Below are 16,496 nucleotides of genomic sequence, written 5' to 3'. Positions count from 1 at the left end.
TTGGATAATGGACTAAGGAAAAACAAAGAGGCTTTTAAAAAGAGGATAAACTGAAGTAGGCTTGGAAATTAATACAAAAACAATTAGCAAATGTCTCCGCAGTAAGAAATTCTTGATAATGTTGAGTTTGCTGAGTTTTATTATGAAACACCAATAATATGATGACAAAAGCAAACGTGGGAGAAAACATGACAGGGAACCCAACTCTGCCATCTCCTTCCCTCGCCCTCACCAGGAGAGAGCTCCTGGGACTGAGGTCCTCCTGAGTGATCTGGCTTTTCTCCTGCTTGCAGTTCGTGCTCCCGCAGGCTGTCCTTTTTTGTAGAGGTGAAATTCATGTACCACATTTAACCTTTGCAAGTGAACAGTTCAGTGGCGTATAGTGTGGTCCTGATGTTGTGCAGCTGTCACCATTATCTAGTTTCAAAACATTTCGTCCCCCTAGAATAAAACCTGCAACTCTTGAGTACTGATTTCCATTCCCCCTCCCCACTTCCCCTCCAGCAGACACCAGTCTGCTTTCTCTTTATGGATTGTCGTTGGTTCTTTTTTTAAACTGGATCTATTTGAGAGAGATATGCTTTGGCCAAAAAGAAATTACTTGACTTTAAAGGCCCAGGTCCTACTGCGACTCAAAAGTTGTGTGCTACGTGTTAAGTCACCTCAGTCATGTCCGACTCTTTGTGGCCCTATGTGCTGTAGCCCACCAGGCTCCTCTGTCCATGGTATTCTCCAGGCAAGAATACTGGAGTGGGTTGCCATGCCTTCCTCCAGGGGATCTTCCTGACCGAGATGGAACCCACGTCTGTTGTATCTCCTTTTATGGTAGGCACATTCTTTACCACTAGCTCTACCATTGGGACTCAAAGTTAGATCTCTTTTAAATATAAATGTTTCTTTTAATACATTTTCAAAGACTTCATAAATGTGAATGGTACTTATATGTGTATTTTATTTAAAACGTCAGAACTTCTCATTCTTTAGCTTTCTATCCTAAAACTATATTAAAAATACTAATTACATTGATCTCATGATCAGATATTTATATGTAACTTGCACGTGTAGCATTTGTGTCTCTTTACATTAAAACAGGGCTTCAACAACTGACCTTCTGGAGTGGGCAGTTCTTTGTTGTGGGGGCTGCCCTGTGTGCTGTGGGATGTTTTGGAGGCCTCTTGATTTAGGTGCCAGGAGCACTCCTCCACCCTTTGAAGCTGTGACAACTAAAAATGTTTTCAGACATTGCAGAATATCCCCTCAGGGGCAAACTCACACCTGGTTGACAACCACTGCATTAGGAGCATGCCTCTTGAGGATTTGGTTTTCTCTGTCAGTAGAGAGACTGTTAATACATTATTTGTTAGAAATAATCGTTAAAGAGTGATAGAGAGAATAGCTAAATCACCCAAGAAGCCTTATCATTCATTGATTTTTATTATAATTGTTCCCAAAACTGCTTTAAAATTTTTATTTTAGTTTTTAGTTTTGATTTTTGGCAGTACTCGCTTGCTGATTATGTAAGGATCATTTCTTGGTTAGCTGTTTTATGCTAAAGGAATTCCACTTGATTGCCTAATAGGAAGTAATTTCATGGAAAAAGTAAATACGGCCATACGAGTTTTTCAGAAATACTTGATGTATTTAACCTGTTTTAAAGTACAGTGAATAAAGTATTCAACAATTGAAGAAAAGGAGAATTTTTTAACACAAATTTTCCTACTCTGATGTCAGAAGAATTTAAGACAACCATGTTCTATTACCACTGAACTTAACTGACAATAAATTCTTCCTTTCTGCCTCTACCCTAAAAGTTCTGTTTTCTCAGAGTATAAAGTCTCTTTGACCACTAATTAAATCTTGTTATTTCTCAGTGATCAATGTTAAATGAATTATGTTTTATAAGAAATAATTGAATTTGATTTAAAATTTATCTCAAAATAAATTTGTAGCCTACTTAAATATTATAATTCTAATTATAAATTTCCTGTAAACTTGAAAATGAGATCTTTTAAGGATTGTTGTGCTACAAGCCAGTTTTCTAACTAGTTTGTGTTTTTACCTATAGCTAATTAAGTATAACTGGAGAAAAAACTGGGAAGATAAGATGGGAGGGATAATGGAAGCTAATGAAAAGAGGGGAAATTAATGAATTAGTGTTAGGTGTTATCAGTTAAGTAGTAGAGTTGAGAGGTGGCATCTCAATTGGCTTTTTCCTGGGGTAAATTATATTAATGAGACCGTGGGAAGAAAGAGAATCCAACAAAGTGGAGTTTTGGCTGCTTCTTTGCAAGTAAAATTCAGTTTCAGTGAATTCTATTTTCATCACATGGGCCAAGGAGATGAAGGTCAGCCCTCTATAATTTTTTGTACCTAAAATTTTCCTTTGTATAGATGTTAAGTGTTATTAACATAATACGTTTTTTATAATAATACTGTGCTTAGCTACTTCTCTCTCCTGTATGTGCTTAGAATGTATCTAATACATTCTTATCATTTTACTTATTAGGGACTATGTTAGGAGTGAACTGGAGTCTGCCTATGAAGGACCAATGTATTTAGAACCTCTCTCTATGAATCGATTTACCACAGCCTTAATAGGTAAGTATTATAAAAGAATCAAAAGTGTAGGTAGGAACCAACCAAGTATTAATTACTCTTATAAAGTTAGTTCATACTTAATACAAAAAAGTTGGAAAACTTGAAGTTATTCTTGATGACTCTTTGAAAACACAGTTATTGTTAAATGTTACATTTTCTTATTAGTCTTTTTCTCTCTAAATAAGGTGTTTCTTATTTTACATGTTTATAATTATATATAGCCTGTAATTACTTGTGTTTTTTAAGGATAATTTAAGTATTTGGGAAGGTTGGTTTTTAAATAAAGCTAATAATTACTTTGTAAGATTAAAATGAAATATGTAATGTCTTAATATTGGTTACTGGAGAAGGCAGTGGCACCCCACTCCAGTACTCTTGCCTGGAAAATCCCATGGGCAGAGGAGCCTGGTAGGCTGCAGTCCATGGGGTCGCTAGGAGTCGGACACGACTGAGCGACTTAGCTTTCACTTTTCACTTTCATGTATTGGGGAAAGAAATGGCAACCCACTCCAGTGTTCTTGCCTGGAGAATCCCAGGGATGGGGGAGCCTGGTGGGCTGCCGTCTCTGGGGTAGCACAGAGTCGGACCCGACTGAAGTGACTTAGCAGCAGCAGCAGCAGCAATATTGGTTACTGTTGTTGAAAGCCATTATCCTCTAGTCTACAATAAATTACCAGAAACATCGAGAACTTGAGATGTGATTGAAACGTTCAGGTAGCAGAATGTTTATAATAGAAGGATTGCGTAGGACCCCAGAACAACACAGATGCAGCCCAAAGTGAAGTACCAAATCTTACCATTCCAAAATTGCAAAAAGGAAGTGAGAGGAATCTTGTATGTGTTTCTTAAACTCACCCATGTAGAAGGTGTTTATGTTAACACCTTCTAGGTTGTAGGAGAATTTCTTTAGATAGCTGTTTTCTCTGAAATACCTTCCCAGCCCTTCTCATGTAGAGAATTCGGTGGGGGACCATTTGGAGACTCAGAGTTGTTTTGTGTGTGTGGCTTAGGAGGGATCCTGCAGACTGGTGTCTGACCTAGGTGTGCAAAATCTAAAGCTGCACCATCCAAAACAAGCCACAAGTGCCTTATAAGCCCTTGAAATGTGACTAGTCCAAATCAAACTTAGTACGAAAAGGATGCAAAATGTCTTGTTCATTTTTTGGTATAGATTGAATGTCTATATGGTAATATTTAGGATTGTTGTTATTGTTCAGTCACTAAGTCATGTCAGACTCTTTTGCAACCCCGTGGACTGTAGCCCACCAGGCTCCTCTGTCCATGGAATTCTCCAGGCAAGAATACTGGAGTGGGTTGCCATTTCTTCTCCAGGGGATTTTCCCAACCCAGGGATCGAACCTGAGTCTCCTGCATTGCAGGTTGATTCTTTACCGCTGAGCCACCAGGGAAGCCCTAATATTTGTGATGCATTAGGTTAAATAAAATATATTGTTAATCAATTTTACTTTTTTTAACTTCATAAAATGATGCTATCAGAATATTAAACATTACATATATGGCTTATATTATAATTCTAATCTTATAAAGGCCACTAGTGGGCCGGCTGGCTGTTGAGTTTCTGACTGTGAAGTGAAAATGTCTTGTGAGGTTCTCCTGTATCATCTAATCTCTGTAGGCAAAGAATGTTAGTTTCCTGTGGACTAGATGAGGGTCCCAAGAGTCAATGGAGTTTTCTTAGATCCTTCCAAGAGGGCCCTTAAAAAGATGAGAAGACTCCAACAGTCATTGTACTTCCAGATTCCCAGGAGCTGAGGAAAGAACCAAAAGCAGCCAGAGGAGGGTATATAACAAGCATGAAAGGTCATGCAGATAAGAGATCCATGATAATGGGAACAATCAGAAAAACACTTAAAAATGCCCAGGAGAAAGAAGATCCATTTTAAATATCTCAACTGCAGAGAGCACCAATACCATATCATTGTAAGAAAATAGTCCAGTAAGAATTTTCTACTTCTCTCCCTCTCCTTGCCTGCCTGCTTCAACTGTGGGTAAGTAAGTCAGGAAGAATGCCACTGTGCTGGCAGAGAAAGAAGCAGCAGCCTGCCATAAGCTCTCTACTCCCTCTCACAATTGCTGGTTTTCTGTGACCCCAAAGGAGGTCTCTTGCCCACAGTAGTAGATGTAATGGTCATCTGAATTCAATTCACCCATTCCCATTCTTTTTAGTTCACCGATTCCTAAAATATTGATATTCACTCTTGACATCGCCTGTTTGACCAAGCCTAATTTACCTTGATTCATGGACCAAAATAGTCTAGGTTCCTATCCAGTATTCTTTACAGCATCAGACTTGACTTTCACAACCAGACACATTCAGAACTTAGCATCATTTCTGCTTTGGCCCAGCCTCTTCATTCTTTCTGGAGCTATTTTTCTGCTCTTCTGCAGTAGCATATTAGACATGTACCGACCTAAGGGACTCATCTTCCAGTTATATCTTTTTGCCTTTTCATACTGTTCATGGAGTTCTTGAGGCAAGAATACTGAAGTGGTTTGCCATTCCCTTCTCCAGTAGATCATGTTTTGTCAGAGCTTTCCACCGTGACTCTTTTTCTTGGGTGGCCCTGCGTGATGGGCTCATAGCTTTATTGAGTTACATAGGTCTGGTCCCATCATTTCATGGCAAATAGAAGGGGAAAAAGGGGAAGCAGTGGTAGATTTCATTTTCTTGGGTTCCAAAATTACTGTGGTTGGTGACTTCAGCCATGAAATTAAAAGATACTTTCTTCTTGGAAAAAAAGCTGTGACAAACCTAGATAGCCTATTAAAAAGCAGAGACATCACTTTGCTGACAAAGATCTGTCTAGTCAAAGCTATGGTTTTTCCAGTAGTCATGTATGGATGTGAAAGTTGGACCACAAAGAAGGCTGAGCACCGAAGAATTGATACTTTTGAACTGTGATGCTGGACAAGACTCGAGGGTCGCTTGGACAGCAAAGAGATCAAAGCAGTCCTGAAGGAAATCAACCCTGAATATTCACTGGAAGGACTGATGCTGAAGCTGAAGCTCCAATACTTCGGCCACATGATGTGAAGAGCTGACTCATTGGAAAAGACCCTGATGCTGGGAAGGATTGAGGACAGGAGGAGAACGGGGCAACAGAGAATGAGATGGTTAGATGGCATCGTCAACTCAATGGACATGAGTTTGAGCAAATTCTAAGAGATAGTAAAGCTCAGGGAACCCAGGCGTGCTGCAGTCCATGGGCTCACAAAGAGTCGGACACACAGAGCATCTGAACAACAACAATAGGAGCCTCAGCTGGAGTAAAGGAAAACCTTCACCTTTAAATCAGAATTGTTTGAGTCAACTGAGATTAGATTAGATTGGATTGTGCAAACTGTACTAGTTTAGAAGTTATGGGACTTGCCTTATAGGGGCAGGAGAACATTTAGCTTCAAAGAGTGGCTTTTTAAGAGAGTAGAACACAAAAATAATGTTGCTTTATGGCCATATCCCATGGCTGTATTCAATAGTGGTAGCATCCAAATACTACCACATATTCAATAGTGATAATATTTTCATCCAAGTATGAAAATATTTGCCTGATTCGAAAATTCAGTGTTTTCTTTCATTCTGTGATGGATGTGATTTAGTGTAAATCTGTATATTTCCCTAAATTTTTCCCATCAGTGCTTATGAAAGTGTGTTCACCCAGCCAAGATTTAATTAACTGGAAATCCATACGTTATTAAGTAGCATTTTTTTCTTTAGACTTTGATTTTAAAGTAGCTTTCTACTCCTTTTCTTCCATTTCACTAATAAACTTTTAATGAAAAACTAAGTAATATGAACATGCCATTCTTTCTTAGGGTTATGGACTTCTTGGAGATAGTTCTTAAGGAATCCTGAAATCCAGAGTACATTGTGATTTTGTTTTATTCAGAATTGTCAGTTGGAATAGGTATATCAAGTTGAACAACCTCCTATTCTTCTGGAGCTATCGGAAAGATTTCCACTAACAGTATGACTCCTTTCTTCTTTCACCTAAGAGAAGTGGTCTTCCCTTCAAGAGAATTATAGCATATGAGTCATACTCTTCTGTGAAAGAGGATAATTGAAGCCTCTAACTTCAGAGCTGAGAACTGAATGTGCTGGCCTAGACTTATGGGAACTTTAAGAGCTTAGAGGAAGTTTGCATCATGCGGAACAAGGAACTTTAAATATCATAGCTATGAGTACAGTGAAAGTAAGACATGCCAAAATGAAAATTCCTAAATATTCCTAGTATTAAAGCACTTTCTCTTAAGTATTTTTTCAGAGTTTCAGCTAATTTTTTAATCAAAGAAATATACTTTTAAAAGTCAAGAAATAAACACAATTTTAAACAATTATTGGGGGTGATACCACAATATTATGATGAAAATCTCTTTCTGCACCACTCCTCTCCTGTCAGGCATCATTCCCCAGAGGCTTCTCTCCTTTCAGCTCGCCATAATTTCTTCCCTGCTGTTTTTCTCTTTTATCCCTTTCTGGAATTCCTTTTAATTGGATAAGCTTTCTTCCACATTGAACCCCTAACTTTCTTACTGTTCTATTTTCCTTTTCCTCTGTCTCTTTGTTTTTTGTTTTACTTTCTGAGATTTCCCAACTTTTTTGTTATTTTTTTTTTAGTATTCTGGGGTTTGTTTTCTTTCTATTGTGACAGTCTGAAGCTTTCTTTTGTTCCTTGCATTCTTTCCATTTTCTCTGAGATTCTTTTTGTTCTGCTCTTTGCCTTACATGGGACAGCAGTAGTTCTTAAGCCTGAATTAGAATCACCTGGTTATTACTTAAATATCCTTCTGTTGTCATTTGTATTAAAGTGAAGTATTAAGTTGCCAGTTGTAATCTCTTTAAGGCATACCAACTGGTGTTTGTCACAGTTGGTGTTCAGGTGGGCCTGACCCTTATTGGGGGGACCCCCTAAGTGTGCATCTTTGTGGTCTTTTCACTGGGCTTGGGTCAGTTTCCCAAAGACGAATCTATCTCCTGTAGGGGGGACTGGTGCCGGGACAAGAGCTGAATGGCAGTAAATGTGGCAGTAGTGTTTGGAGACCTAGAGAGCTGTCATCTTTGTGGGTACAGATTTATAATCACCTGTTTTCATTTGGGCACCGCACCTCACCTCTGCCTTGGGTATGCACAGTGTCCAGGAGCCTGTTTCAGCCTTTCCAAAGAGCAAACTTCATCTTCCCGGGGTGGGGAAAGACAAATGGCCTAATTGTTGTTTTCTATCCCCTAAAACTTTGTTGACTTATTAAGTGGCCTCTTCTCAGTTTTCTTCATTGTTATGAGTTTTTGTCTTTTTTCATGGCTTTATGAATGTTTTTCTTGTGATTTGAGTATCAGTTCTTTAAAGATTAAAATTAATACTCTGTGGGAGAAAATACCGCATATGTTACATATAGCATAGTAGATTGTTAAGAAATTTTCAGCTTTGTGTAAAAATGGTTGTCACTTTTGTATTCTTCTAATAATAATCTGAATAGAACACAAATTAAAATATAAAAATGTTGATTTGAAATCAGCCTATTCCAATAAAAAATTTAAAAATGGAATAAAGGATTAATAAGGACTTCACTGGTGGTCCAGTGGTTAAGATTCTGTGCTTCCAGTGCAGGGGGTGTGGGTTCAATCCCTGCCCAGGGAAGTACCACATGCTGTGCAGTGTGGCGGCCCCCATCCCCCACTCCCCCCCCTCCCCCGCCAAAAAAGCATGAATAAGATGGTAAAAAATATATATTTTGTTTTGCTTTTCATTGGCAAGAAGGAAGAGAATTTGACTAATTCTTAATTTGGAAGATAACGTGTTCAAGAATTTCTGAGAAATTCTGAGAGGAGCAGTGAGAGGAGACTTGTCCAGTCAATGAAATGGAATAGTGTGTACAGTCATCAGAGAAGATCACTGAAAAAGAATAGCAAGTTCCAACGCAGACACAAATACACTGATGATTTTGCAGTATACCAAAATGGCATTTCAAATTAACGAGAAAAGAATTGGTTGATTCCAGTAGCTAGTTTTGAGACAGCTAACTACACATCTGAAAAAATAAACTTAGAGCTTTGCTTTTTATCTTACTGTAAAACGATTTCCAAATATGTTAATTTTTTAATTAAAGAAAAAAAGAAAATATAGGTGGTTACTTGTATAACCTTGAGTAGGGGGAGCCATGTAATTAACCATGGCACCAAAGGTAGAAACCGTTAAAAAGGTGGATAGATTTGATTCTTTATAATAAAAACTTCTATATTATAAGAGAAAAAAGTTACTAAAATATTCCAGTGACAGATAGGGAAAATACAATTATATGATAAAGAAGGTTAATATCTTGTTCAAACAACAGACGTCTACATATCCTAGTAGAATAGGCAAAGAATGTGAACAAGCATTTTGTCAAAAATTGCAAGTGCTTTTATATACTTACTGGTAATGTTCAGTGCTATTGGTGATGGACAAAAGACAAATTTTTTAAAAATTAGGAAATATTTTTACCCTTTATTTTCTTAAATTATTTTCACTGTTGGCAGATAGGTGGAAAAAAGGGCACCCTGTACACTGGGTGTTTTGTTTCTGTAGAGCAGTTGACAGATGTGTCAAAAGCTTTAAAAAATGTTTCCTCTGACTCAGTAATCCCGCTTATTAGGAATTTAGGCTAGAAAACATTAGGAAATGTCCTCCAAGTAGTTTATACAAGAATTTCATAAATGTACAAGTTTATTCATAGCAAAGCATTTTATACTTTAAAATATTTGAAGGTAGTCAAGTGCTCTTATTGTCATATGTGTTCAGTTTTTTTAACTAAAAAAAAAAGCCCATATATATTTATATATACACACACACATATATATTTATTAGTTAGGTATATGTGTAATATGTTTTAAATGAAAAAAGCTGATTGTGTGTACATTATAATCTTTATATAAAACATTTGTGTATAATCACATCCATAGAATAAACTGAAAAGGTGATAAATAATATGGATAGCTTTTTTTGAGCACTGCCTAGGATTCAGATAAAATACTACAGCTTTGCATGCAGTGTTTTATATAATAAACCCAAGACCTTAACAGTGCTAACTTGGGTGACAGGATTGTAGGAGATGGATTGTTTTTTTCCTTTTCACTTCTCTGTACTTCCTAACTTTCTATAATCATGCACAATCCTCTGTAAGAATTTGTTGTTTAAACTTTCTGAGTTTTAATTTTTCATTATTGAGCCATATGGGAAGGCTTGCATGGTCTTATAAAAGCAGTTAAAGATTGAAAACCTCAGAATAAATCTTGTCACAGCATGATTTTAGACAAGTTATTGTATCTCTTGGGTTTTATACTTTCATCTCTAGACTAGAACAGTTAAATATTGAGGGCCTTTGTAAAAGAAGCTAAATATGTTTAGTAGTAACTGAATTATTGTAATATTGAATTAGAAATTAAAAAAAATTTCCATATTATATATGCCTTCTGGAATGTGATAAAGACCAGTGGATATTTGTGCTGCTTTTCTCAGATCAGTCCAAGGGAATTGGTGCTCAAAATTCACAGGACATGTAAACATTTAATTATGGTCAAGTGAAGTTAAAATTTGATTTAAAATATTATCTAAGAGATCCTAATTAGACTCCTTCAAAGGCTGTGTCATCATCTTTATCAACAGTGTTTTTATTTTGTGGATACCAAATCTCAAATGCCTTTTCCCTCCTCATTTTAGGTCAGCTGGTGGTGTGTACGTTATGCTCCTGTGTCATGAAAACGAAGCAGATTTGGCTCTTTTCAGCTCACATGCTTCCTCTGCTAGCACGCCTCTGCCTTGTTCCTCTGGAGACAATTGTTATCATCAACAAATTTGCTATGATTTTTACTGGTTTGGAAGTTCTCTATTTTCTTGGGTCTAACCTTCTAGTACCTTATAATCTTGCCAAGTCTGCATACAGAGAGTTGGTTCAGGTAAGACTGTAGATAAAATTCTACATAAATATTAAGTATATTAAAGATTTAATTCACTTTTATTTCACAGTCATGGTTGTGGTAACATTATGTTTGACATTTGGAAAATAGTAACTATTTTCAACATAATTACGAGCATCTGAGATCCTTAAGTTCTGTTGAGAAGCAGTAAAGTGAAGTAAGTTCATCTGGATGCAGTCAGTCTGAGTTTTCACTCTGATGCTGCTCTTTACTAGCTGTGTAACCTCGGGTTAGTCACTTACGTTCACTTATCTGAAAGATAGAACTAATAATAACTGTTGTAGGTAACATGTAGGGTAGCCATTAGATTTGAATGAGTTCAGTACCAGGCAGATGATGTTTGGTGGTAACTACCGTAACAAAGACAAGAGTGATATAGAATTGAATATGTAGAGGTCAGTTCCTGTTTTTTTCCTAATATAGTCCTACTGTGACTAATGTATTTTCCTTACGTTTATTTATTTAAACCAAGACGTTAAGTAGTTCTGGGCTATGATATGACAGATTTCATTTAGATGTCGTGCTTGGACTGATTTTGCCAACATAATGTGCTTCTGTCTTTCCTACTTTTTTCAGTCTTGGCTCTCAAACGGATTATTTCTAGTCATAATCAGTTGGTTTCATACCAACTGAAAGAAATAGTTCTATTTGATTTAATCAGTAAGTTTCAGTATATAGAATAGCTCTTAAAATTGACATTGGTAAGAGGAGAGTATTAAAATGGGTATTCTCTTCTGCCTCTTTCCTATGTACCTGACCTTAAGGTACAGGAAGCTTTCAGACTGACCATACTTACCCTAAGTGAGTCCTTTCCGTATTGTTGTGGCCCCAAAGGCAGATTTCCCAGGAAAATTCTGTAAGCTCTTGACCTTAGCCTGATTCTCCTGATTTCTTCATCTTCCATAATGATCAACTTGAGCAACTTTTCCTGAAAGTAGATCTTCCAAAGAAGATAAAATCATTTTCACGGTCTCATTAAAGAGGTTCTTCATGGGGAAGTTTTGTTGTATTCAGAATGAAGATGACACATTTACGTATTTCTTATTTGAATTCAGTCCACTGGTGCTAAGGAGCAGTAGAGATTCAGTGAATATTGCTTGGAGACTCACTGTTTATTAATCACCCTAAGGACAAAGCCTTCATTTTACGGTGTCATGTTTACCTTCTTGTTTGTCATAAGGTTCATGTATCACTAAGCATCATAGTTGGAAATAAAATACAGGTTATGAAATTCATGACCTAGAAAGAATTGGATAGGCAAGAAATAGAAACTGTCAGATTTTTAGTGGTCTTTTCCTTGAATGGAAAGGAGAAAAAGTACTCTGCCTCTCAGTAATCAGTTTGCTGCTAATAAATAATTTTGCAGCAAGCTAGACAGTTTGTTTTCTTTCAGTATCTTCCAATTGAGGTAAAATAGGGGTTACTCTTGATTCAGTTTTAGAAAAAGCATTTGATTTACAGATGAAAAAGTTTAAATTTAGAATAATCTACAAGTCAGTGTATTTTCATTTAAGGTCTTTATAGTTATTTGAAACATTCTGGAATCACATTGAGCCTTCTAGCAAGACTGTTGGCCGCTTAGGTTAGATAGAGTTCGTAATCTACCTGGCAGAACTCTGTTGTGTTACCAGGATCTGGTCCCTGTCTTGGTAACTCCAAAAACTTGGTAACCATCTGTATTCTTAGGCTGAATCAGGTTATGAGAATTCCTTCTAATCAATCTCATATGAGATTGTTTTATAAACTAGACAGCTAATTTATTAACTTACAGTAACTTAGTAAACTTTTTTTAGGTATACCTTTTTTCCAGGTGTTAATGCACTTGGCAAAACAGATCATTTGAGAAATGTTGCTTGATAAATACACAGTACGAGGAAGGGGAATTAATTTGTCTGGGGGAAAAGACTTTCTAAACTGTCTTTGCTGCAAAAGAGAGTAAACTTCTCCAGTGATTAGTCTGTCTTCCATCAAATTACTTCTCATCCATGACATTCCTGAATAAACTCTGGAAGATTCTTGTGTATTTCCCTTCCTCCTAGCCCCTCAAGCAGTATTGTGTTGTTCACACTGTGCTGTTTTCTGTGTTCCATCACTTAATCGTGTCCAGTTCTTTGCGCCCCATGAACTGTAGCCTGCCAGACTCCTCTGTTCATGGAATCTTCCAAGCAGGAATACTGGACTGGGTTGCCGTTTCCTATTCCAGGGGATCTCCCCGACCCACGGATGGAACCCAAGTCTCTGCTGTCTCCTGTATTGGCAGGCAGATTCTTTAGCACTGTGCCACCTGGGAAGCCCATTGTTCACACTAGTTCTGATCATTTTGATTCGACATAAGTTTGCCAAACCTCTTCAAACTGCCTGTGATGTAGTTTTCCTCCAAATATGACTTTATTTTGACATTATCCCTGAACCGTTAGGGCAGTTTGCTGTTGCCGTTTGATGAGTGTGTGTCAACTGCTAATAATGTAAAATTAGTAGATTAAAAAAGACATGCTATTTTCTAATTGTATGCGGACAGCTAACTTTGAAGGAATTTAGTTTAATATGCAAGAAAAGAAAAGATATTCAGTTTTTAAGTACTGCGGGTTAAACACTTTTGTGTTTAAATGTGTTTATTGAAGTGATAACAGATGTTTTCCTGTCTTATTTTCTTACTCAGGTAGTGGAGGTGTATGGCCTTCTAGCCTTGGGAATGTCCCTGTGGAATCAGCTGGTAGTCCCTGTATTGTTCATGGTTTTCTGGCTCGTCTTATTTGCTCTTCAGATTTACTCCTACTTCAGTACTCGAGATCAGCCTGCCTCACGAGAGAGGCTTCTTTTCCTTTTCCTGACAAGGTAATTAATTAGAACGTATGATACTATATATAGCCTTAAGAAGAGAAAACTTTGATCCAGGAATAGTAAGTTTTGCAAATTAACTTTTGTCAGTCTTTTTATAGTGCTTCATGTGTAATTAAAATGGGATTTTCACTCAGCAGATGCCTAGGTCTCGCAGTGCAAGGAAGTGATAATAATACAATAATGGTGGTTTATTTGGCCACACTGTGGACCATAGTACAGCAAATGATTTGTGGAAAGGGACTTTGCAAATTGTAAAAATGTTTTTTCGATTTCATGTTAAACTATTGGAAAAGAAATACATTCTAAAAATAGCTGTTACTTTTATTGAGTATTTAATATGTAAATAGACATAGGAATACCAGACCACATTACCTGCCTCCTGAAAAACCTGTATGGAGGACAAGAAGCAACAGTTAGAACTGGACATGGAACAACGGACTGGTTCCAAATTGGGAAAGGAGTATGTCAAGGTTGTATATTGTCACCCTGCTTATTTAACTTATATGCAGGGTACATCATATGAAATGCTGGGCTGGATAACTCAAAGACTGGAATCAAGAATGCTGGGAGGAATATCAACAACCTCAGATATGCAGATCATACCACTTTAATGGTGGAAAGTGAAGAGGAACTAAAGAACCTCTCCATGAAGGTGAAAGAAGAGAGTGAAAGAGTTGACTTAGAACTCAACGTTGAAAAAACGAAGATCATGGCATTGGGGTCCCATCACTTCATTGCAAATGGATGGGGAAAAAGTGGAAACAGTGTCAGATTTCATTTTCTTGGGCTCCAGAATCAATGCAGATCCATGATATTAAAAGATCTTTGCTCCTTGGAAGAATAGCTATGACAAACCTACACAGTGTTTTAAAAAGCAGAAACATCGCTTTGCTGACAAAGGTCCATATGGTCAAAGCTATGGTTTTTCCAGTGTTCATGTATGGATGTGAGAGTTGGACCATAAAGAAGGCTGAGCACCAAAGAATTGATGCTTTTGCACTGTGGTGCTGGAGAACACTCTTGAGAGTCCCTTGGACAGTGAGGAGATCAAACCAGTCAATCCTGAATATTCTTTGGAAGGACTGATGCTGAAGCTGAAACCCCAATACTTTGGCCACCTGATGCAAAGAGCTGACTCACTGGAAAAGACCCCGATGCTGAGAAAGATTGAAGGCAGGAGCAGAAGGGGACGACAGAGGATGAGATGGTTGGATGGCATCCCCAACTCGATGGACATGAATTTGAGTAAGCTCTGGGAGCTGGTGATGGACAGGGAAGCCAGGTGTGCTGCAATTCATGGGGTCGCAAAGAATCAGACATGACTTAGAGACTGAACAACAACAGTATGTGCCAGCCACACTATTAAACAGTTACTCATACTGACTTTTATAGCAACCCTCCAAGAAAGGTGCTTTTATTCTCATTACCATTTTAGAGCTGAGGAAACTGTACCAAGAATAACTTGCCCCAGGTGACAGTGCCAGAAGAAGGGGTTTTGACATTCAAACCCCATCTGAGTCCAAATCCTATGACTGCGTATACACTTTCACTATACTCCCCCCCCTTTTTTTTTTTTTTTGGCCACACTGCTCAGCTTGTGGGATCTTGGTTCCCCAACCAGGAAGTGAACCTGCACCCTAGGCAGTGGAAACACAAAATCCTAACTACTGGACCGCCAAGGAATTCCCTGCCCTGTTATTTTTGATGTTTTCCTTCATTATTGAGATAGAGTCAAATGATAAAATGAGTATATCATAGTACTTTGCTGTTTAATTGAAAGGAATTCTAACACTTGGTTTCTAGGGTAAATTATTATTTATTTATTTATTTATTTTTTTTAATTTATAAAGGAGATTTATTTATTACCTCTTTACTATTTCTTTTTTTTTTTTTTTTTTTATTTTATTTTTAAACCTCAAACACTGTATTGGTTTTGCCAAACATCAAAACGAATCCGCCACAGGTATACATGTGCTCCCCATCCTGAACCCTTCTCCCTCCTCCCTCCCCACACCATCCCTCTGGGTCGTCCCAGTGCACCAGCCCCAAGCATCCAGTATCGTGCATTGAACCTGGACTGGCAACTCATTTCATACATGATATTACACATGTTTCAATCCCATTCTCCCAAATCTTCCCACCCTCTCCCTCTCCAACAGAGTCCATAAGACTGTTCTATACATCAGTGTCTCCTTTGCTGTCTCGTATACAGGGTTATTGTTACCGTCTTTCTAAATTCCATATATATGCGTTAGTATACTGTATTGGTGTTTTTCTTTCTGGCTTACTTCACTCTGTATAATAGGCTCCAGTTTCATCCACCTCATTAGAACTGATTCAAATGTGTTCTTTTTAATGGCTGAGTAGTACTCCATTGTGTATATGTACCACAGCTTTCTTATCCATTCATCTGCTGATGGACATCTAGGTTGCTTCCATGTCCTGACTATTATAAACAGTGCTGCGATGAACATTGGGGTACCTGTGTCTCTTTCCCTTCTGGTTTCCTCAGTGTGTATGCCCAGCAGTGGGATTGCTGGATCATAAGGCAGTTCTATTTTCAGTTTTTAAAGGAATCTCCACACTGTTCTCCATAGTGGCTGTACTAGTTTGCATTCCCACCAACAGTGTAAGAGGGTTCCTTTTTCTCTACACCCTCTCCAGCATTTATTGCTTGTAGACTTTTGGATCGCAGCCTTTCTGACTGGTATGAAATGGTACCTCATAGTGGTTTTGATTTGCATTTCTCTGATAATGAGTGATGTTGAGCATCTTTTCATGTGTTTGTTAGCCATCTGTATGTCTCCTTTGGAGAAATGTGTATTTAGTTCTTTGGCCCATTTTTTGATTGGGTCATTTATTTTTCTGGAATTGAGGTGTAGGAGTTGCTTGTATATTTTTGAGATTAGTTGTTTGTCAGTTGCTTCATTTGCTATTATTTTCTCCCATTCTGAGGGCTGCCTTTTCACCTTGCTAATAGTTTCCTTTGATGTGCAGAAGCTTTTAAGTTTAATTAGGTCCCATTTGTTTATTTTTGCTTTTATTTCCAATATTCTGGGAGGTGGGTCATAGAGGATCCTGCTGTGAT

General features: G+C 37.7%; 1 protein-coding gene across 6 annotated transcripts in view; it reads left to right on the top strand.

Moving 5' to 3' along the window:
- Positions 1-16,496, top strand: part of RNF145 (ring finger protein 145) — a 64,360-nt gene that overhangs the window by 27,273 nt on the left and 20,591 nt on the right. For all 6 annotated transcript variants that reach the window (XM_055561054.1, XM_055561058.1, XM_055561062.1 and 3 more), the window contains 3 exons: positions 2,507-2,598; positions 10,311-10,546; positions 13,227-13,402. In XM_055561054.1, coding sequence (XP_055417029.1) covers positions 2,507-2,598; positions 10,311-10,546; positions 13,227-13,402 — 504 coding nt within the window. The remainder of the gene's footprint in view (positions 1-2,506; positions 2,599-10,310; positions 10,547-13,226; positions 13,403-16,496) is intronic.

The sequence above is a fragment of the Bubalus kerabau genome, chromosome 1, assembly GCF_029407905.1.
Source record: "Bubalus kerabau isolate K-KA32 ecotype Philippines breed swamp buffalo chromosome 1, PCC_UOA_SB_1v2, whole genome shotgun sequence".
NCBI classification, from domain to species: domain Eukaryota; kingdom Metazoa; phylum Chordata; class Mammalia; order Artiodactyla; family Bovidae; genus Bubalus; species Bubalus kerabau.
The sequence above is the reverse complement of the archived record's forward strand: the minus strand, read 5'-3'. Positions and strand labels throughout refer to the sequence as shown.